A 23,481-nucleotide genomic window follows, 5' to 3' on the forward strand; every position below is an offset into this window, starting at 1 on the left:
ATATAACATAGTCAAGGATCTGAACCAGACACATATATACCATTGTCAAGGATCTCAACTGGACACATATATACCATTGTCAAGTATCTCAACCAGACACATATAAGCAATTGTCAAGGATATCAACCAGACACATACATACTAGGGCTGGGACAGGTAACTCAGGTACCCGGGTCGGGTGGTTATTGAGTAGATCCCGGGTAACCACAGGACTACCCGGACCCGGACCCGGACCCGGACCCATGGTTATATTGTTTAATGACAATTTACTTATCTAGAACTCTATGGTTTCACTACATGTTCCCATTTCTTTCTCACTATGCATCCATCTGTATCCTTCTGATTTTTCATATGGTTGAATAAGAATACGTCTTAATTCAACTTCACTGTATGAATGACCAGATTGTTTAATACATGTATCTAAATACGGTTTGCCATGGCTATGCTAAAAATGTTCCCAATCGGACATTTTGAGACATCTCCTGAGACCTACAGTGGGTACCCGGGTAGGGTCGGGTAATAGGGGGGTGGGTACCCGGGTAGTAAATTTGGACTTGTCCCAGCCCTTATACATACCATTGTCAAAGATGTGAACCAAACATCCATAATTTCAGTGAAACATTATCCACAAAGGTCTGCATGAGTTTCACTCAAGCTGCAGGACAAGGATACCAGCCAAACCTCCAGCTCTTGTCAACAAGAATATCAACTAAACAATCAGTAATCTTTGACAAGGATCTTAATAAATCAGCAGTCTTAATGAAAACGATATCAGCCAAAACACCACAAACCAATATTTTTGAAAGGATCTCGGGCAAATCTGCAGTTTTCACTGACAAGGATCTCAGGCAATCCACCATCTACCTTTGACAAGAATATCAGGCAAAGCCCCATTTATCTTTGACAAGGATCTCAGACAAACCACCATTTATCTTTGACAAGGATTTGAGGTAAACTACCATTTATCTTTGCCATGAATCTCAGGCAAACCTTTTATCTTTGACAAGGATCTGAGACAAACAAACATATATCTTTGACAAGGTTCTCAGGCAAATCTGTAGTTTCCTTTGACAACAACTTCAGTCAAATATATTGTTCTCATCAAAAATGATCTCGGACACACATTTATCCTTAACAATTCAATTCTTGTCAACAAAGACGATGAGACTACTGCAGTCAGTCAAATGACCAGTCCTCCTCCATGGACACCTCCTCCAGCTGCTGTGTCAGATCAGACATGGCCGAGTTGTCTGAAAGTAAACATCAACACAATCACGTGTCTATAGTTAAATGCTGCCATCAGCACTATTCAAGTCATACCTGTCAGCTACGTAGACCTGACCACAAAGCACAATGTCATGCCATCAACTAAGTCACTGAGTCTGACCCCTGGATCCATATAGCTGCCTCTGATTACAAGTAAAGGCTACTTGTGACTATTTTATTTCATCAAGAAAGATGAAAGTTTACTGATGTCTGTCAAGGGTGTGACTGACCTTTGGTAGGTTACTCATGTCTGTCAAGGGTGTGACTGACATTTGGTAGGTTACTGATGTCTGTCAAGGGTGTGACTGACCTTTGGTAGGTTACTGATGTCTGTCAAGGGTGTGACTGACCTTTGGTAGGTTACTGATGTCTGTCAAGGGTGTGACTGACCTTTGGTAGGTTACTGATGTCTGTCAAGGGTGTGACTGACCTTTGGTAGTTTATTGATGTCTGTCAAGGGTGTGACTGACCTTTGGTAGTTTACTGATGTCTGTCAAGGGTGTGACTGACCTTTGGTAGGTTACTGATGTCCGTCAAGGGTGTGACTGACCTTTGGTAGTTTACTGATGTCTGTCAAGGGTGTGACTGACCTTTGGTAGTTTACTGATGTCTGTCAAGGGTGTGACTGACGTTTGGGTAGTTTACTGATGTCTGTCAAGGGTGTGACTGACCTTTGGGTAGTTTACTGATGTCTGTCAAGGGTGTGACTGACCTTTGGTAGTTTACTGATGTCTGTCAAGGGTGTGACTGACCTTTGGGTAGTTTACTGATGTCCGTCAAGGGTGTGACTGGATGCAGCAATGCTGGTAAGGCCTCAGATGTTTTCCGTCGCAAATTCTTAAACAGTGGGTGATTAAGTAAAAATGCAGCACTTGGCCTGAAAAAAACCAAACTGACGTAAGTTTTTATTTTTTGAATGCGGAACAATCCAATATATTTCCTCCTTGTGGATTCAAATATGTTCTTACCACAACAGTCAGGTGATGAGAACACAGAAAATACATTAGAGATATCAATATACTTGTAAACCTGTCTCTTACCTTTGTTCAACATCTCTTTCTAAACATAGTGATACAAAGTTGTGAAAATGCTGTGAGAACGTTCTTTCAAAAAACACTTTTTCAGGTCTATTGGCATCATCAGCTCGGGCACCATCTGAAAAAAGGGGAAAATATTGTACGCAATTTTTCATCATGAGCAAAGGAATGCTTAATTCAGCATGCTTTATTTTTGGTTAACACTACAGAAGTTGTGGGAATAATGCAACTTTTGTCATAGACTTATTTGTTTGTTTGTTGTTTAACGCCACACTCAGCAAGATTCCAGCTGTATGACGTCGGTCTGTAAATAATCAAGGCTGGACCAGACAGTCCAGTGACTGACATCATGAGCATAAATCCATGCAATTGTGGTACAATGACATGCATCAACCAAGCCTGACCACCTGATCCCGTATGTCCCCTCTTACACAACAAGCATAGTCGCCTTTTACGGCAAACATATGTTGCTGAGGGCCTATTCTACCCCGCATCTTCACAGGTGTCGACTAGTAATAACATGTATGGATATATTTTAAGTGCAGAGTTTGCGCCGCTGTTTGTTTATCAAGAAAAAACAGAAAAAGACAATCAAAGCAATGTCAGTACAAGAACAATGCAGCATGGAACATTTGAATATAACAATTTGTTTGGGATCAACTACATCTCACCAGACTCTGAAATGGCATCCTCTGTTACAAAATTCCCTACAGTTGTTGAATCTGCTAACATTGGCTTGGTTCCATTCAGTTTTTCAAGAAGCATCTGAAATCAGACCAAAATACTTCATGTCTTATTTACTTTCAACCACTACACCATGTGACATAGAAAATCCATCTTCAGTTCATCTCAACTTGAGACTTGACAGTAAATCCTACGGCTACCTACCTGTGTGACGGGCATGTCTGTGAAGGGAGCCTGTCCATTGGCTAGTTCACATGCTGTAACACCAAGACTGTAGATGTCAGACTTAGTGTCATAGCCTGATAAATTCTGCAACATAAAACAGGAAACATATATATTTAACTCAGAGTGAGTTCAGAGTTCAGAGTGAGTGAGTGAGTGAATGAGTTTGATTTTACGCCACTTTAAGCAATATTCCAGCAATATCACAGCGGAGGACACCAAAATGGGCTTCACATGTGGTATCCATGATGGGAATCCAGCCCGGGTTTTCGGGGTGAAGAGCGAAAGCTTTAACCACTAGGCTACCAGACTGCCCCAAGTCCAGAGTGAACTCAGAGTAAGTGTCAGCAACCAACCTAAATTACAGTTACCGTATTCGACCTAATCAGCGCCCCGCTCTAATAAGCGCCCACGGCAATATTTGTGAATATATTGGCTAGTGAACAATCCCAAATAGCACCCCTTCCGATTGATCAATGTTCACAAGACTTATTTATTAGCGTATGCTATGCACTCGTGTGTTATATGCAACCTTAATTATGGGCAATTAAATTCTGGAAAAATATATCTGTCGTACATGAACACGAAATTTATCTTTCAACTCTGTTTTTTTTCTCACCAAAATAATATTTTAATATTCTAATTTTGAGAGCGCCCTAGGCGCTTATTACGTTGAATACGGTAGTTCTCAAGTACTAACTTCCTTGCTTAAAATATCACATACAGATATATTCTAATATTTTAAATGTTACAAGGGAACACTGTGTACAGACCTGTTCTAGTATTTCAAAAGTTACAAATGAACATAATGTACAGACCTGTTCTAGTATTTCAATGTTACAAGGGAACATAATGTACAGACCTGTTCTAGTATTTCAATGTTACAAGGGAACATCATGTACAGACCTGTTCTAGTATTTCAAAAGTTACAAATGAACATAATGTACAGACCTGTTCTAGTATTTCAATGTTACAAGGGAACAACATGTACAGATATGTTCTAGTATTTCAATTTTACAAGGGAACATAATGTACAGACCTGTTCTAGTATTTCAATGTTACAAGGGAACATCATGTACAGATATGTTCTAGTATTTCAATGTTACAAGGGAACATAATGTACAGACCTGTTCTAGTATTTCAATGTTACAAGGGAACATCATGTACAGACCTGTTCTAGTATTTCAATTTTACAAGGGAACATCATGTACAGATATGTTCTAGTATTTCAATGTTACAAGGGAACATAATGTACAGACATGTTCTAGTATTTCAATGTTACAAGGGAACATCATGTACAGACATGTTCTAGTATTTCAATGTTACAAGGGAACATCATGTACAGATATGTTCTAGTATTTCAATGTTACAAGGGAACATCATGTACAGACATGTTCTAGTATTTCAATGTTACAAGGGAACATCATGTACAGATATGTTCTAGTATTTCAATTTTACAAGGGAACATCATGTACAGATATGCTTTAGTATTTCAATGTTACAAAGGAACATCATGTACAGACATGTTCTAGTATTTCAATATTACAAGGGAACATCATGTACAGTCATGTCCTAGTATTTCAAAAGTTACAAGGGAATGCTGTGTACAGACCTGTTCTAGTATTTCAATGTTACAAGGGAACATCATGTACAGACATATACTCGTATTTCGAAAGTTACAAGGGAACAGACCTGTTCTAGTATTTCTGGACTGAACCACTGCAGGTGTTCTATGGCATTGTCTGGGTAGTCATGGACAACTCGCAGTCTCTTGCCATCCTGCATCATGAAGATGGCCGTCTGCAGCCCCGACAAACACACCTTCCCCGCCGCCGAGATCAGAATGTGACTAGCTTTGATACCCCTGTAACAAACATGTCACTGTCTAGTCAAGACACTTATGGAACCTCAGCCTCTTGTCATGAAGACAATGAAGATTAATTAATGCTTCACACTATAAACTTCACACCATAACGTGTTATTCCAATTAATATACCAGTGGTTTCTGTTTTCAAAGAATTGACAATAAAATATGTGACTGACAACTTTCCAATATTATGTTCTGAATTGTTGTTAGATTAGTCAGAGACAACTTGTCACAAGTTCTGATAAAATCAAAACAGACAAGGTTTCTGGACCTGTTGCGTTGCAGCTGGGATTGTGTTGCTGAATATAGTAAAATAACTGTAAATGTTTTGCCTTTTTTTTAAATGTTATTCATATTTTTGATACAGAAAAATATTCTCCAAAGTCATGTATTTTTTAGAGTAAAAATATGATAGATACTTATCCTGACTCAAACGTATACTTATCTCTCTCTTTTCCTAACAGGTAGTGGAAAGTTCCTGTGCTGTGTTCCCGGAGAGAGAAAAACATCTTGTGCAAACACACCCCTGTCTGTGCAGGTGCACCGGAGACATGTAAACCAAGACCAGTTACTCGTCACTCCCCCAATTTAACCAATTGGTCATCGATTGCTTTTGTTTCCTCAAATAACATACCAGTGTGCATACCCACAAATCATTGTCCCCACAAACACTCCAGATTCTGGGCCCTGTCCGACAACTGTTTTAGCACTAAGATCACCATGTGGAATGAGGGCATGGTCTGTATTAGTTTACTCTGTTTACTGATTCTATGATTGCGGTATACACTCACCTGTGAATAATTCCTCGATTGTGTAGATACTCCAGTGCTAAAAGTGTGTCTCTTAGCACGTAGGCTATGGCTTGTTCGGGAAGCCCAATGGTGAAGAACGCATGGATCAGATCACGACTAGAACCTGTACCATATACAAACATAAATCCTCTCAGAAACTGTCATGGATTTATTCTAGTTACTTAGGGACTTCTAGGCATTATATTAGGCACCGTTCTTAGATCTCAGTGTTAAGTATGATCGTACGTTCCATACGTTAACAATGACTTACAACAGATGTAGCAATCATGCGTCCCATACGTTAAGAATGACTTACGGCAGATGTAGCAGTCCTGCCTCCCATACATTAAGAATGACTTACGACAGATGCAGTACTAAGATAATCGTGCCTTCCATAAGTTAACAATGACTTCAGACAGATGTAGCAATAAGATAACTTTGCAGAATGGGGACCAGGCCAGGCTGACAAGTTGGTAAAAAATCCCAAATTGCAATAAAAAATGTTTGAATTTTAAACAGTCCAAAACGAATCCTTTTTTCACAACTCGATAATTTGTGATTGGATAAAAGCTGCACGTCTGATGTGAATGAACATACATTAATTCTAGGAGCATGATGGACGAAATCTCACCGAAGGCCATGAGAGGCATGATTGACCACAGCTCCTGCCCGTGGATGAAGTTCTTGTAGTGCGGTAGTATCTTCTCATGCTGCAGCTGCTTGCACAGAACGATCTCCCGCTGTGGGCAGCAGGACAGACAAACATGAAGCAATGTAGGCTCAGAAACACACACGTTTCATCTGTACAACTCTCAATCTAGCCGACACATGTGCAGTTGGAGTCTAGAGAATCCTTGAGTCTTGATTCAAAGCACATGAGCAAAAAAATCTACTCAACCTTTCAGAGTTTCATACTTCATTCTCAAAGGCTCTGACAAGATAATCTGTCTTAGCTCATCTCTAATTCCTTTTGCAAAGAAGAATATCACAACACCCAAGACATATTACAGTCAGATAGATGAGATTAAAGCTCATTGTGCTTGGCACTCCATGGAGTTATATGGCCTGTCTCCATCTTGCGGTTAAAAGGATTCATACTATCTTGAAAAAAAGGGTCCATTATTTTGAAGTTAGAGAGCCCCCCCCCCCCCTTTATCTTAAAGCTAACTATTTGCGAAAGGAACTCACATAACCCAGAAGCAAAAGGGGCCTGTTATCATGTAGTAAGAGGGACTGGCATTATCTTGAAGGTGAAAGGTACTCATGTTATCTTGAAGTAGAAGGGGCCTGTTTGATATGGAATTTGACAAAATGATTACCAATTAAGGAAACAAGATTCCCTACATTCTGAACAGGAACTCTGTTCCAGGAGGATCTTGTGTTCTGGACCTGTGTTCTCACCTGGAGTAGATTCAGGTCCAGGTCATTGGCCTCCAGGTCAGTACGTTTGATAGCAATAGTCGCTCCAGATGTCAGGTGCTTCGCCAGTGAAATGGTGGCCGAGTCCTGATGCCCTTTGCCTACAACCCAGCAATGTCAGTAACTAACACATCTGATATTGACTGACCAACACTAGTTGAATAAGTGTCAAGGAGTGGTTAACCTCATCTTTGAACAATATTTCAATTATATCATGGCATGTCAACTGTATGTGGAAGGAAAGCCTGAAGTGATGCAGGTCTTAGATGCAGTAGCGAAATCCACAAACATGGGTATGGTGTTTGCAACCCTTGACACATTATCAATCTGGGATTTGAACCCACAATGAAAGGATCCTGGCACACCAAAGGGAGGTAACTCTGCACATAACAATGGCAGGGGCTCAGACAACAGGGCGACCCGTGCGCCCTACTAAATAAGAGGTTGAACATTACCTATGACTGAGTACAGCTCATAGGAAGAGGCATCCGACTCAAACTCCAACATGGCGGTCGTGGAACTGAAACTATCGGATGAGGATGCCTCCGACCGGGCAGTCACATCACCTCGATCATCACCCTGGAAACAGGCAAACATCATATTCAAGTGACATCAACTGGACAAGGGTTTACTGTAGGGACTGGTAAAAAAATAAGAACACACAAAATGCACTAATGAAGGAGTGAATGTTGTTAACACTGCAGTCAGCAAAATATTCCAGCTAGATCACACAGCCTGTGAGTAGTTGTGACTAGAGACTGAACACTTCAGCAATGATCTACACCACTGGGGAATGGTGATAAGCAATCATCAACCTGAATTCACTTATTTTTAGCATTAAATCTTCATTGACATGTATACAAAGAATAGTGCAGTCAGTCTAAACAAGCATCTCTATAACATTAATAGCAAATATGTTACACTCTTACACAGGGACTATTGCTGAATGAATACATCATGACCCTGGAGATGACACACTTACATCCTGATGCAAAACTTTCCATACTTACCTCAACACCTGTATCATGATAGAGTGAGTGAGTGACTTGGGTTTAACCCCACTTAGAACAGTACTTTTGTTAAATCACAGGGTGTCAGGTTGATGTGGGAGAAAAACCCAACAAGACACAGGTCCTTGACATTGACCCATGTACACGTGTGTTGACAAACCAAGGATCATAATCCAGATGATCAGCGGATCCTGTCATGACTAAGGGATAAAACTCTTAGTAGCAAGGTGTGGCATCTTACACCACTGTATCTCCATATCATGGTACAGATATTGCGATAGCGGAATAGAATATCAAGTTATTTTTTCCACCACAAATATAGACATTTCAAATTAGAAAACGAACAAGTGAAACTGTGTTTCTTTGTATCTCTCAGGGGAAGTCTAAGTGTTTGAAAGAGAGTGAGTATTCTACTGGACCATGGTCCACAAAGTGATCTCAGTGCCACGATTGTCGTAAATCTATGTCAAGTAAAGGAGTTACGAACGCCTCAGCGCTTCACGTGTTTTGTGGAACCCTGCTCAAGAAGGTGTCTAGCCATTTGGGGCAGGAGAAGACAAATGGTTGAGATGTTCCCACAAATAGTAAATGACAAAAGAGAAGACGTATGTACATGCACCGTGATTTCTGAAGATGTTTTACCAATCTCACTAAAATCAAATCTAAGATCTCGCTGCTGCTAAACAAAGATCTGAGGACATCCCATTAAGGGTCACGTCAGAACGACCTATTGAGCACCTTGACCTCCCACTAAAACGACTAACAAGAAGTCAAAATGAGACGAATAGAAAGCAGCTTTCTCAAGCTTTCTGGCACTCATTTCAACCTGGCGACTTCCATTTCAGACTAAGCTTGAAAAATATGAAGACACAGTTCTCGATTAAAATTTTGAAAGCTGAACAAAGGAACATTCTGGAATGTCTTATATATCGTTGCGATTGTATGGCAATGCTTCCCACGTACTGTGCAATGCCTACTCTGTTCAAATGTTTATCCAACGCAAACGCGAGAGAGACGATAATTTTGACGGAATCAGTCGTACAGGCTGTAACTGTCGTTCGGAATACCCCGTGTTAACATTTTTGAGCTTGCATGATTAGAAAACACATTTTGACTGTCTCTTTCATGATCTGGTTAGCGATGCTTTGATTGGTCGGATGAAAGTTTGTTCTGACGTGACCCGTAATAGGATGTCCTCAGATCTTTGTTTTGCAATTGTGAGAACTAAGATCTGATTTCAATGAGATCTATGTTTTACGAATGATGAACCGACAATCCTTTCTGACTAATGCTCAACTGGGGTATATCATGTAGAAAACCAGTACTTGTCTCGCCAGTTATATTTGTGTAAATGTTGACATATATAAGATGCTGTGTTTGGCTGACTATCAAGTTGCGTTTGTGTTAACATGTGAGCTGCAGATACATCTTATGTTCGTCTAACTTCAAGAATCAAATCAAATATCAGGAAACCAATCTCACACAAATTCATCTTGGTCATGGAAGCTTTGACCTGTTTCATATTGACATATTTCAGTTGTAGTGAGAATACCAAACAATTTAAAGGATGGCGGATAGCCGGACACTGTGACATAAATAAGCTACATTGGTCTCTGACCAGATGAGCTAATATATTGAAAATAAAGAGGGGGGGGGGGGGGGGGGGGGGAGGTGTCCTGGGGTCCCTAATGTTTGCTGTCATATGAACCCACAGCTACCCACCTTAATACTGAACTATTACCATGAGGGGTTTGTCAAGGATCCCTTGACTTTCACACATTTAAAGAGCTTTTATTTTTGACTTCTATTTTTAATTTTGCATTGTATGTAGAAAACACTTTATAAGGTTAGTAGTTCCTCTGATGTCTAACCTAATCAGTTTGCCTGGGAAGTTTATGACCCTGGCCCCAACTTATAAAGCAGTCTAACAAGGGCACTAGACCTGTATTTCCAGGGTGCCATTTTGAATGTAGGTGTGCCTTGCCTATTTACCAATAATAAAAAATGATTAATAATAATAACTAACAATCGTCTGCTAGGTTTTTCACAAAAGTCAACACAAATAAGCAATTCTGTTTGAAATGTAAGACCTACGTAACATTCGCGATATTTCCTCAAAATACGAAAGTGTGATAACATTCAAATGTATTTCATGCGAATCTTGAACATCTTGTCAAACATCTGTAAGATACAATCAACAGAAATCAATGAATAATGTCAATTGATTTAACAAAATGAAGTTGTTTAACAACAACAGAAGATTTAACTAAAGGGGAAAACTCTTTTATTTCACAGTTAAATTTGTGAAAACATGAAATAATGATAATAAGTAATGAAAATGACTGTGCCAAAGGCACTGTATATAAAATTTAAACTGACAGCTATTTCCTATTTTACATGTGCCAGGGGCACAGTGGGACCAGTAATTTCAAGCCCTGGATAAGCATGATGACCTGGGATGGTTGATGTGCTCCTGAAACTACATCACAGACTGTATAGTTCATCTACTGTGCAATATAACCATGAGGACATTCCTTTCAATCTGACCTCTAAACACATGAGGTATACTGTATTACGTATTATCATGACTTATTATGTTTATGACACTACAATCAAACAATTAGTATAGTTAAGCCAGATTAGTTTCACTTTCAGGATATCTGGCTGAAAAATCTCCTAAGGTCAGGGGCAAAAATGGAAAAGACATTTTTTGTTTGTTCTTCCAATAGTCATTTGAATATGGTGCCATGTGTGTCAGCTAAGCTCAGGGATGTACCTAGGATTCCAAACAAAGTGCCCTTGGCAGAAAATTTGGGGAAAAAAGGCAATAGTGTTCAAAATTTGGGACTTTCTAAAAAGTCCTTATTTTTGTACATTCAGCATGTTCAGGGGTATTATAACATTTCTTTCAAAGCAAAAAGTGTAAAACTAAACATCAGAGCTTCTTCTTGTTTATTGGTCCTGTTATTAGTCAAAGGCAAGTCACCTCTGAATAGCAATAGCATTAGTTATTACCATAATAACATAACTTGGCAAAATAATTATTCCAATCTGGGAATTTTTACTGACATTTCCTTCAAACCAGAGGCCAAATATCTGCCTCTGAGCAGGTCTAGAAAAAAGTAATCTAAAATAAACTTATTTTGTTTATTGTGAGGAGAAACATTATTGGTAAATTTATAAATTTGCATTTGTTCAGAATTTAAGAAATATATTACTTCCAGATTTAAGTTTTCAACATTTCACTTCTTAGGTATGTTGGACTCCAATGTTTGGAAAGACAAGTCTCACTTCACACGAGCATGAAGAGTATAACAATATTTGGGGACTACAGTCATTAGCTGAAGTGGTCAGGATTTTTTTTTTTTACATTTTTTTTTATTATTCCACTTTTTTTGTCGTACAGCATTTCAAACATATTAATGTTCATACAGTGATTCTTAAAACAACAACAGAATCATACATCATGGGGGCATATGAACTTGGATAATTCAGTATTTGAGTTGATATGGTTACAAAAATAGTTTGTGGCAGCTGGACCAAAACTTCACTAACTTCTTGTAGTTACAGTTAGAGTAAGCTATCGCTTTAGTTATAAAGTAGTAAATTTGCCAACTCTCTCTGGATCAACTCGAAAGACAATTTTTTCTTTTGAAGATAAAATTTGAATATAGTATCCTTAATGACAAGGCATATGGCATTTAATGGATCATTTCCTTTAAATAGAAAGCCCAGTAAAACGTTTTCTTTGGTGAAATTGATATGAATTTCCGCCTTATTACTTATCCATCTTTCAAATTCGGCCCAGAGAGAGTTAGCGTTTTCACAATTCCATAGTACATGAGACATGTCAGCAATAACTTTATCACAACTTGTACACAAGGGAGAATCTTTATATCCCACTTTAAATAGGTATTTACCAACTGGAAGTATTTGATTAATGATTCTGTACTGAAGCCAAAGCAATTGCACACTATCAGTACATCGGAAGGGTATTTCATTTATATTTTTCCATTCATAATCTGTATAATATTTTATTTCATTTTCCCATTGCTGATAGGCTGATGTCCTCTGAAATGTTGAACTCAATAGCACTTCATAGTACCGGTAGTATTTTGAACCCTTTGGACTCTTCATAAGTACATGAATGTTAAATGGTAAAATTGGGGCTACCAATGGTGTAACATCATAAGTTTCTAAAGATTTTAAATAAACATTTATAGCATTTCTTACTCCGTAAAAGGTTAAATGATTACACGAAACATTGTACCTATTCTCAAATTCTAAGTATGAAAGAAGTCTGCCCTGATGATCTACCAAATCATTGATATATTTTACTCCCACATCATCCCACTTGTTAATAAATATATATTTCCCATCAATCTGCACATTGTCATTGTACCATATATATTGGGAATAAGCATCCTTTCGTGTTTTCTTATGTTTTTCTATATATCGGTCCCAAGACGACACTACATGTCGCCAAAAAGGATTTCTGATAGTTTTGACCGAGTGGTCTCTTATGTATTTTGCATCCATTTGAAAAATATCAGATGGGATAATATTAGCCTCAAATATTAACGATTTAAGGGTAGTATTTGATAGATGTATGTGAAGAAGCCAAGAAATATTTTGAGATGCAATAATATCTTTTACTAGGGGTACTTTAAAACCACCGTTAGGAATATTGTTCATTACCCTATCCCTTTTAATTTTATCCAGTTTTTCATTCCAAATAAATCTGAAGCACTTTGCTTGAAATTTATTTATAATATCTTCGGATGGAGCAGGAACAGTAGAAAACAAATGATTAAGTTTTGGTAACAATAATGATTTCAATATTGTATTTCGTCCAAAGGGTGTAAGTATTCTACTTTTCCATAATTGAATTGAATTTTTTATTTCTTTGAATTTATCGTTATAATTAATGTCTACCATATTTTCAAGATCAGTATCAAATGCCCAATAACTTAAAGTTATCGGTCCAATCCATTTTCATTTTGGGAAGTAGTTTTAACTGACTACGTTTTTTTTAACCAATCCATATGAACTTAGTTTTGTCTATATTTACCCGTAAGCCCAAAAAACGTTCAAAGAGAGTCAATGTATTAAAAACAGCTTGTAAACATCTTTCTGTACCATCTAATATTAAAGTTGTATCGTCTGCAAACTGATCTAATAAGTGATCAATAGAACTAATCTTTAATCCTTTGATAGATTTGTTATTCTTAATCAATCTGGTTAATATCTCAGTACATATGATAAAAATATACGGGGAAATAGGGTCGCCTTGGCGACAGCCTCGACTTAACTTGAAGAATGAACTTGCAAAACCATTAACCAATACACATGACTCTGAGTTTTCATACAATAATCTTATCCATTTACGTATTGAAGAACCAAACTGAAGTGGTCAGGAATACCTACAAAAAATTGTTTCAAATAAAAATTGATCTGGGGAAAGAGTTCTAAATAAGAAAGGCTACAGTGATGATAGATGACTTTAATGGCATAACCTCATATGGCCTTTATTTCTAACCCCATGTCCATGCGGACAAAAATACCACCATAACAGTCCCATGATCATGACCTCATCCAAATCCAATTCAACCAGATTCAATAAAGATTTGCTTTAAAAACAAATTGTAAAAATCTAGCTAACTGGCACCAAAAAGCTGAATGCAAGTATTTGTCTGGTATGGCACACAAAAGATGGACTCAGGGATGACAGTTTGCGTGGTGTTTAAGATGCAACAAAAGCTGTATTATTAATCAGCTCTATCCCTACATGCTGTACAGCCTCATAGTTTCTGTATTACAGTTGAAACAAGAGCATGAAGATAATGGTGTTTCCAACATGGCTGCCAATATCACGAATATGGTCACCTTACATATCTCATTGTTTGAATGAAATTATGCTAAATCAGACTTTGGATAATTTTTTGAGGAGTTGAGTATTTACTCACATGTTATCAATCACTTTAAAATCAGAGCTTTGACTCCATTGCGATACCTCAGTGTATGAAGATGTGTCACGTCAGGTGAACTTTTTAAACAGCCAATCAGCATTGAATATATAATTAATAAGTGGTGAAAGCCATTCTAGCTGACAGTGACCTTGCTAGAGGCAATAGGACATTTTATGATTTCATCAAATTTCAGAACATTCTTAAGGGCAAGTTGGATACCAATCAGTCAGTGTTCTAGAAAATGAACCAATCTGAAACCCTGAGCAGAGATCCTATATATATACCATACCAGAACATACACAGATAGCGTAAGGAATGATGAAAACAAATAAAAAATCAAACCAAATTCTTTGTATCCTTACAAAACTGCTTTGTTCCTGGGCCATTGAACAAATCTAGGTGACTCCTGAAAACAGATTTACAATGTTTGAGATATTGAAACACAAGTTACCAGGGGCGTGTAGATGCTCCTATCGAAGGGTTTGTTGGCAGAGGGAGAGTCGCTAACGCGTGCCTTCGTGCAAGCACAGTGCTGAAGATAGAAAAGCAAAACACAGTCAAAACAACCATACATAACATAAAATGCTATCTCAGTTATCAAAATTCTCCAGCCAATCACAACTATTAAATACGCATCAGTGCTTGTAAAGTTGTATAAAAATTTCTAACATAAAAACTATGAATGGAATGAATGGAATCAATATTTCTCAGAACATGCGTGAGATGTAAAAGATATACATTTGATTGGATGAGTGGGTCAGCTGGGATTCTGTTGTATCATGGCATGCGAGAGTAGTGTGACAGGAAAGCCTGAAGTCATGCAGGGCTTAGACATTTACAGTGCTCGTGGTGAAACCCACGAGCATGGGTATGGTGTGAACAAACTAAGGAGAATATTCAGTGGCTTTTGAACTTATGATTAAAAGATTCTGGTAAGCCTAAGGGCTGCAACTCTGCAAGTGCAGTGCCTTAGACAACTGGTCCACGAGTGCCATCATTTCACTCCTGAAGCCCTATCTGTGATTCTCCTAGTCTCATGTAACCATGACAACTGCTGTAGAACCTCAAATAACAGACAGTCATCAGGACTCCTCATCACAAACAACAGAGCAAATAGCCCTGTACAAGGGAGCGAGGCATTCAGAGCAGCTTATGTCTGATTTCTGTAACTCGAAAACAAACGTAAACCGACAGAATATAAGAGAGACTGTGCTATTTTGTTGTAGTGGCTATTTCATACACACTGTCAATTTGGAGCACCATGACATCTACATACATTTAGGTGTAATATCGTGGGAATATTAGAGTGATTGACACACTGTCAAACATCAACACATATTGGAATATGCGACACAGTTAAATCAGTCTATCCACGCCCAAAAAACAACATCACCACTAACCGATATATTATGGCAGTCTGTAAATAACTGAGTCTGGACCACCCAGTCCAGTGATACTGAACAGCATCCAACGCAATCAGAATTCGATGAACATGCATAGACCTAGCCTCTTACGACAAGCTCAGGTTAATTCTATACCAGAAGCCTTCAAGTACTTACAATGACCATTTACAAATTTATAGTTGGTGAGTACGGATTTCCACTGCTTTTAGCAATATTCTAGCAGTATCTCAGTGGGGCCACCAGTGTGTCTTCACACACTGTATCCATGTGAGGAATCGAACCTGGGCTTTGGGTATGGTTAGGAAATGCCTTAACCACATGGCTACACCACCACCACGTCCTCTTTACATGGCTTGGTCTTGTTCCGTGTTACGCAATAGCAGATTTCGCCATGACAACGGGGGACAAGCTGTATTAGCAGAACACTGACCATGATCCCGGGTTAATTTTAGCAAGCTCTCATCCAATCAGAAAGCTGTATAAGCGTTAGAAAGTATTTGAAATCTAACAAATTATATTTGCTTTATGAATTGTTTTCATTAACAGGCGCATGTTTATAAACAAAACTTAACACAATTGCAAACATCTTAACACACAGATGTCACTCCATTCACTCACAAAATATATCAGAGGGATACATATTTCACAACTGGAACCTTAGATCCATTGAAAACAGGTGCATTATCAGATCTTAATTTTTACTAATTGTTTTCATTTTATCCTTCAGGACCAATCATTTGATTTTCAGAAAATCTGATTTTGCACATAGAACAATGACACACAAGCTGCACAGCCTCACCATGCATCAATTGAAATATACAAAATATTAATATCATGTGAGACAGTGAATTTTTCCAATTATTTTTCAACAAAGATTATTTTCCCAATATTTCAGAAAAGGTTAGTGATCCCAAATAGTCAATGATGTCACTTGTACATTTTCAACCAGGAGCAACCTGGTTTCAGGCACAGAAAGTAACTGAAGGCCTCAGTCAACAAAGCAATCTCATCTTCCTGAGGCAAGGGAGTTAACTGATTACAAAAGTCTAGTTTCCATCCTTGCTGAACTAGGCTGGAATTTCGTGGCTCGATCATAGTGCTACCAGTGGGTATTACGAGCTATGTCCCTTCAATGTCCCTCCTATTGACAATCTGATTCCAACTCTCATATCACTTGCAATTGCAAAACAAAATGGCGGTGCCCAGTAAAGATGATCTGATCAATAATCAAGCTCTATATCGTAATAAAACAACCTTACCTTGCTTTCAAATCATTTGAGCACCTGGATTAAAAACATGAAAAGATTTGCAAAATATCTGTAAATGCCCATTTGATGGCACTCATGCTCTGCATATCTTACAGTCGATCAAAATCTACATGTTGAATTCCATGTTGTTTACGAACCGGATGTCTAGTTCATTGCACGATTTTGATTGGACTATGCATAGGCTCGTTGGTCCAGCCAAAATGTAACTCCGGAATTCCAGCCGAGTTCCACAAGGGTGAAAGCTGGACTTTCCTAGTCGGTTAACTCCCCTGCCTCCAGAAGGTGTCCTTCCATGTAGAGCTAAGATGATCGTCACTCCTAGTATTTGTTACAGATAAGTTTTAGTAGAAGATGGCTCTGTGGAACCTGACCTTACCATGCTCACAGCGATGCATGAATGGAGAGTTGTCTGGACTCTGTTAGTTGTGACACACAGAACAGGAGTGAGATGGAAGGAGTGGTTACCACGACACACAGAGAAGGACCACAATAATCATGACAGATCTACTTATCCAACTTACAAAACTACAACGGCAGCTGCTAACACTCCAACAACTGCATGCAGCTGTACTGGTCTATACATGTATCACTACAGCTGCTGCTGCTGCTATGTACTATATGGCTACTACTACTACTACTACTACTACTATATATATACTTTTGTTTCATTTAATTTTGATATACATGTATATATATATATTTGATTTTACAGTATATTACATTAAGCATGCTAAGAGAAGGCAAACTTGGTTATACTTGTAGATCTATGTAAATGCAGTCTCTGAAACATGTGAATATTGTTTAGAGTTACACACCCTTGATATCTAAGAAATGTGAAAATGTTGTTGTTGCTGATACGCCTACTACTTCTACTGCTACTACTACTGCTACTGCTACTACTACTACTACTCCATTGCCCAGGGTATTTTTAATATCCATGATGATCTTATACATGTTAAAATATTCAAAAGCTCACATAATTTAAGGCTTTATTTTCATATTTACTTGGTTCACATATTTTAGTCCCAAAACCGTAGGAAAAGCGGTTGTTTTTTTCCTTTTAACCTTTAAAAAGAGACTTCGAAACAATAAGCGGTCAGGTAAAATATAGAAAAAATTAAAATATTTTTGTAAAATTCAAGTCAAAGGGTTACCATTGTTACTTGATCCTATATTGTCTCACTACTGAGTATTGTTGCTTTACTGAGTATATGCTGCAATGTCTATTAACATTTCTAATTATTGTAGACCTATGGCCTACATAATTTGCCCAGGACGAAAAGTTATTTTCTAAGGGCTTTTATGGTATCAGTAAACAATATTTTTGCTTCTTGTGTGAAACATGTCCCTTGACAGCAGAAATATTATTTTCATTTCTAATAAAATTTCAAAAAACACCTACCTATCTAAACATGTTTTCAACATGAACTTAAAATTACCCCAAGAAATTCAAGGATTGAAAAATGATACCATCTTGGTGACTGCTATTCACATTACAAGAATGAGGACAGGACATATATTGGAAGCACCAGGTTTAGCATCCTCCGACTCACCAAGAGAGACATGGACAAGTCTCAGCTGGAAGCACTTTGTTACTGTTATTGTTGAAAATATTTAAGATGTGCTGAAAAAACAATCAACAAAACATCACTTCTCAACAGATCAGTGGTCGAAATTACGGAAAAAAAAGTCAAAGGGTCCTTGTCATAAACCCAAAGTTAAAAGTTTGAAGACTCAGGGCGCCCCAAGATCCAAATAGTAAAGCAGCAAACCTCACGGACCCCTTAATTTCAACACTGATGATCTTTTTTTTGTTTTCAAAACTTAATTTCATATGTGAATAAAAAGCATTTCTGATATGAAAGATAGAAAGACCATTTCCTGAGATCATGGTATTTCAAACAATGAATGTTAACATTGGCAAGATTGTAGAGTTTCTAACATAGATGTCACCATGTAGAATATTCATTTAACAGATCTGAATAAGGGCCTACAGGGTCTTTTTTATTATCTTATAACAGTATGGTGAATGTTAGGCTGTAAACCTGGAATATAAACATACTGTTAACAAAAGTTAGAAGCATGATTGACAACCTATTGTTAGTTACATCACAGATCTGGCTGATGATAATTTACAACACTGAAAGCTCGCAAGCTAAGGCTTTACACATTCGTAAGGGGACATTCATCAATAAATTATTGGAGCAATGACCTGTGATAGGGCGTGAGTTTGGTTTCCTACAACGACAGTTTGATCAAATGAAATCTCTAATTCTTCAGGGGCTGTTGGGTAGCCTAGTGAAAAAAGCATTCGCTTGTCACGCCTAAGACACGGGTTTGATTCCCAACATGGGTACAATGTTTGAAGCCCATTTCTGGTGTTCCCCGCTGTGATATTGCTGGAATATTGCTAAAAGCAGTGTAAAACCATACTCACTGACTCACTCTAATTCTTCTCTAATTTAGATTATCCATATTTCAAAGCATATAAAATGCATAAAGTGTCATTTACGAATATTCCTTTTCCAGATGATGCACATGCAATATGTATAAAAATTCTGATTTTATCAAGTTTGTCATCCTTTCAAATTCATTAAATCATATTTTAAAATACTGGCTGAACATTAATGGTAAGTGTGTTCATGTACAAAACTTGAATCAATTTCTCCTGCAGTAAGTAAGGAATATTTGCATTGTTAAACTATAGATCAGAGTCATTTTACATAACAGATTTGGTGATGTACAAAACATCATACAATCATTACATACAAGTTTGTTTGGCGTTTTACACCACACTCAGCAATATTTCAGCTGTATGACAGTGGTCTGTATATAATCAAGTCTGGATCAGACAATCCAGTGTTTGACATAATGAACATTGATCTATGTGAAGTCACCTGATCCCATTAGTGTCCTCTTACAACAAGCATGGGTTGCTGAAGATCAATTCTAATCCAGGCAGATCTTCACAGGTAATTGTGTCTAAGTATTTGTTTACAAAAATATGAAGGTATGTATACAAGGCTACATGATATATATTAAACATATATTGTGTTCATCTATATGGTACAGGATGTTTTTCAATAATTAAGAAAACAAATTATAGGCAGAAGATGATATTGTGTGGGCATAATAAAACACATGCATGTTTTGATACGCATAATGTGGAAAAGTGAGTGAGCGAGTTGGGTTTAACGCCGTTATGTCACGGCGTGTCAGCTCAATTTGGGAGGAAAGCCTGGTGAAACTGGTGAAACCCACGAGCAAACCTAGAAACATAATCGAGCGAACCGGTATTTGAACCCACAATCATAGGTTTCTGGCGTACCCAGGGGATGCAACTCTGCACAGCGAAACGCGTCGCCTTAGATGACTGGGCCCCCCCGTGCCCCCCCGTCTGTATAGTGACAGTGGTGACCAACAAAGTGAGAATCAAAGACATGGGCCAATATGGAGACCGGCATTCCTTGTTTCTATCACATCACATAACACTCAGTCAAACTGTGATTACAGACCAACCTCTTTGTGTCAAACTCGTGGGAACCTGGAAAATAGTACGGGTTATCCGGAGTTAGAGACAACCAGCAAAGTAAATTTTCGAAAACCAAACATCATATTATGAGTGAGTGAGTATGCTTTTACGCCGCTTTTAGCAATATTCCAGCAATATCACGGCGGGGGGACACCAGAAATGGGCTTCACACATTGTACCCATGTCGGGAATCGAACAGGTTTGTGTCTTCGGCGTGACGAGCGAACGCTTTAACCAGTAGGCAACCTGACCGCCCCTCATGTTATGAGAGATTATTACCAGGTCTGGATGCAATGCTAAATTTCAAGGCGTACGTAAAGTTCAGTGTCCAGGCTGCTGGTAGTGAAGGGGGTGGCAACTCAGCCGTATCATCGATGTCGCTGTCCCCATTTGCACTTGTGTCATTATTTAAGTCATATCTCAAATAATAGATTCACTAACATAACCTTAACCTGTTTTACTCATTTCTCTCTTGGCGGCCATGTGAGAACAGTAATCTGCAACCGATGTGTATACAGTAATCAGCTTGCATGAGGTGAGGTGAAATTGGGTTTAACGTCGCGTCCAAGATTATTGCACTTATATAGCGTGCATGCATGTGTGTGTGTGTGTGTGTGTGTGTGTGTGTGTGTGTGTGTGTGTGTGTGTGTGTGTGTGTGTGTGTGTGTGTGTGTGTGTGTCTGCTTGTACTAGACCGGGACGTGATTGGATATTGGCATGTTATCAGAAGGTATCCTGCCTTTGATGCAACTGGGGCAATCGCAACGAGGTCAGTCAATTGTGTGTGAAGTTTGGCAAGTGTGGGTTTGTGGACGTTATTTTTTACTTCAGAGTATTTGGGTCATCAGTGGAATTTTATGCTTAATTTGGATACTTGGAGCTCCCAAATGAGTTTGTGACACGGGGGAATTCGACACGTCCAGTTCAACAGAATGAGATCAAAGCATAAATGATGATAAAAATAGAAGGAATTCCCAGGGACCAGAAGGTGAGTTTGAGACAACCGTGAATTTGACACATCCAAGTTCAACACAACATGGTTCAACTGTATATCTTTTATTGACTATATGTTGTCATTCCTTATCCGTTATCATGGATGTTTCTTTGTCCATTTTTTTATGTTTCAGCAAATTTGCAAATATGATTTCAAAATATACCTTCGTGTTGTGGGTTTTCAAGCCCCTAAGAAGTATTTCTCAATACATGCATATAAGTCTTACCTTTGAGAAATTTTATGTCTGTTAACACTTGAATGGCCAAGTGACCATGTCTTATGCGTCTAATTTTATAGCGATAATACCTCGCCAAGCGAGACAAGTCGTCCAGGCGCCATTTTGTTAACGTCACGCGATTTCAAGCCCCTCCATTACAGTCAAGTCCATTACAACATGGTCAGTCGCATGACATTACAGACAGGAAGTTCACAAACATCAGCCGATACATAGTTGAGAAACATATGATTTTTTTCCGATGCAAAACTATCATCAGATCAAGTTTGATCAAATGTGCATTAGCCTAGTGAAATAGTAAGTTTTGAGGTATGTTTTCATTACTTTTCCTATATCTTTCCTCATGTAGCTTAACTCGCAACATAACTTTAGCGGCAAGTGGCAACACTGTGATGTCTTCAGTGGGCTTTGAAGCATCTACCTTTATTTCATCTTTATGCATGTGGTCACGTATTGTTAAGGGGCTCGAAAAGAGGTGTGACGTAAGGACCATAAATATGCTAATTTGGGGTATACAGTTACGAAGGTGCATGCTTGACAAATTGACTGTCCTCAACAATCTTACAATGTGAGTATTTTTTATAATTATTCTCTTTTCAGCATCCTTCTAACCTCTTACAACTGATGCTATTTGAACTAAACAAGGCTACAACTGAGGATCACATCAACAGTGCAGACATAAAGTATACAGAACTGCCTAGCTCGGTCGTTGCAACTATGCTGACGTCAAGGTATTGTGTTGATAAACCAACGTCTTTACAGTCTTTATGTACATTACCAGCTGACTACCGTACTTGTAGTTCTGTAAATGCACCTGTTACCTGTTGTACAGCTATAAATGTTGTGACTGAATCCACTAATTAAATTTACTTCTCTGCGTTGTTTACAGCAATAATGGAGTACTCATTGTGAAATGTATTACTTTAATCAGTAGTGCTAGTTGTCGTTGTCTTTCATGTAAAAAACCCTAAAATATATAGACAAATAACAGCGATATATATGCGAAATGTATATTGTCAGAAATATGAGGATAATTTGTTAATTAATAAGAATAACCTTAAGATGTGCATACACAAGAAATAAGTCGGGGAGCAGAGTATTTGTTTTACAACTATCAATGTATAAATAAAATCATGACAATTTTAGAATAGCAAATAAATAAGAAAACTGTGTATATGCAACTAATATTTAAAAAGAATGTTTACACAAGTGCAATGACCAAATATTAAGATGAAAATACTCAAATATATTCATTCAAGTTTTCTTCGACGCTTCACATTAAACATAAGTTCTAGGAGTATTCGATATTTTGCGACACTATTTTGACTTGGCTCCGTCTTTTCAAAGCATTCGCTAAACAATTACAGTTATGAATATGCATTATTTACGCCTATGAAATCGTAGAATTAAAGTATGTGAACATCAATAAATCTAATACCCCATTACACTGAAGTTAGGTCAAGTTATATCAGGCCTCTTTTAATGTTATATAGATCTAACGGTACATTTTTGCTACCCCCCCCCCCCCCCCCCCCCCTTCAGTGCAAAACACTCCTATAAGCTATTTTTTTATTATAAAATGCTTGTCCGTCCTCCAAAATGTGAATTATTTTCTGAAATTTAATACCCGAATCCAAGTGATAAAACCGAGGGCGTCAGTAATCGAGGTTTTATCCCGAGGATGAGGGTTTTAAATCAAATAAAACCCCATGGTGGTTAGCCTATATCTAAAACGGCACCTCATCAAAACGTCACTAAGCGAAAACGGCACACTTTTTTTCAAT

At 38.1% G+C, this 23,481-nt stretch overlaps 1 protein-coding gene across 3 annotated transcripts; it reads right to left on the reverse strand.

Moving 5' to 3' along the window:
- Positions 1-1,168: 1,168 nt before the first annotated feature.
- Positions 1,169-22,587, reverse strand: LOC139463513 (STE20-related kinase adapter protein alpha-like). Of its 3 annotated transcripts, XM_071244782.1 has the most exons (13): positions 22,519-22,587; positions 18,490-18,560; positions 14,717-14,797; positions 7,742-7,865; positions 7,269-7,387; positions 6,499-6,607; positions 5,868-5,991; positions 4,902-5,073; positions 3,192-3,296; positions 2,975-3,068; positions 2,307-2,421; positions 2,019-2,143; positions 1,169-1,250 (listed from the first exon to the last, which is right to left on the reverse strand). In XM_071244782.1, the coding sequence occupies exons 2-13, from the start codon at positions 18,499-18,501 to the stop codon at positions 1,177-1,179; spliced, it is 1,254 nt and encodes a 417-aa protein (XP_071100883.1). In that variant the 5' UTR covers positions 18,502-18,560; positions 22,519-22,587; the 3' UTR covers positions 1,169-1,176. The 3 variants fall into 3 exon arrangements, with proteins under 3 accessions (XP_071100883.1, XP_071100885.1, XP_071100884.1); XM_071244784.1 differs by lacking the exon at positions 18,490-18,560 and having other exon boundaries at positions 22,519-22,586; XM_071244783.1 differs by lacking the exons at positions 14,717-14,797; positions 18,490-18,560 and adding an exon at positions 14,628-14,671 and having other exon boundaries at positions 22,519-22,559.
- Between the last annotated feature and the right edge of the window lie 894 nt (positions 22,588-23,481).

This window comes from Haliotis cracherodii, unplaced genomic scaffold (genome assembly GCF_022045235.1).
Source record: "Haliotis cracherodii isolate W230 unplaced genomic scaffold, xgHalCrac1.p SCAF_16, whole genome shotgun sequence".
NCBI lineage: Eukaryota > Metazoa > Mollusca > Gastropoda > Lepetellida > Haliotidae > Haliotis > Haliotis cracherodii.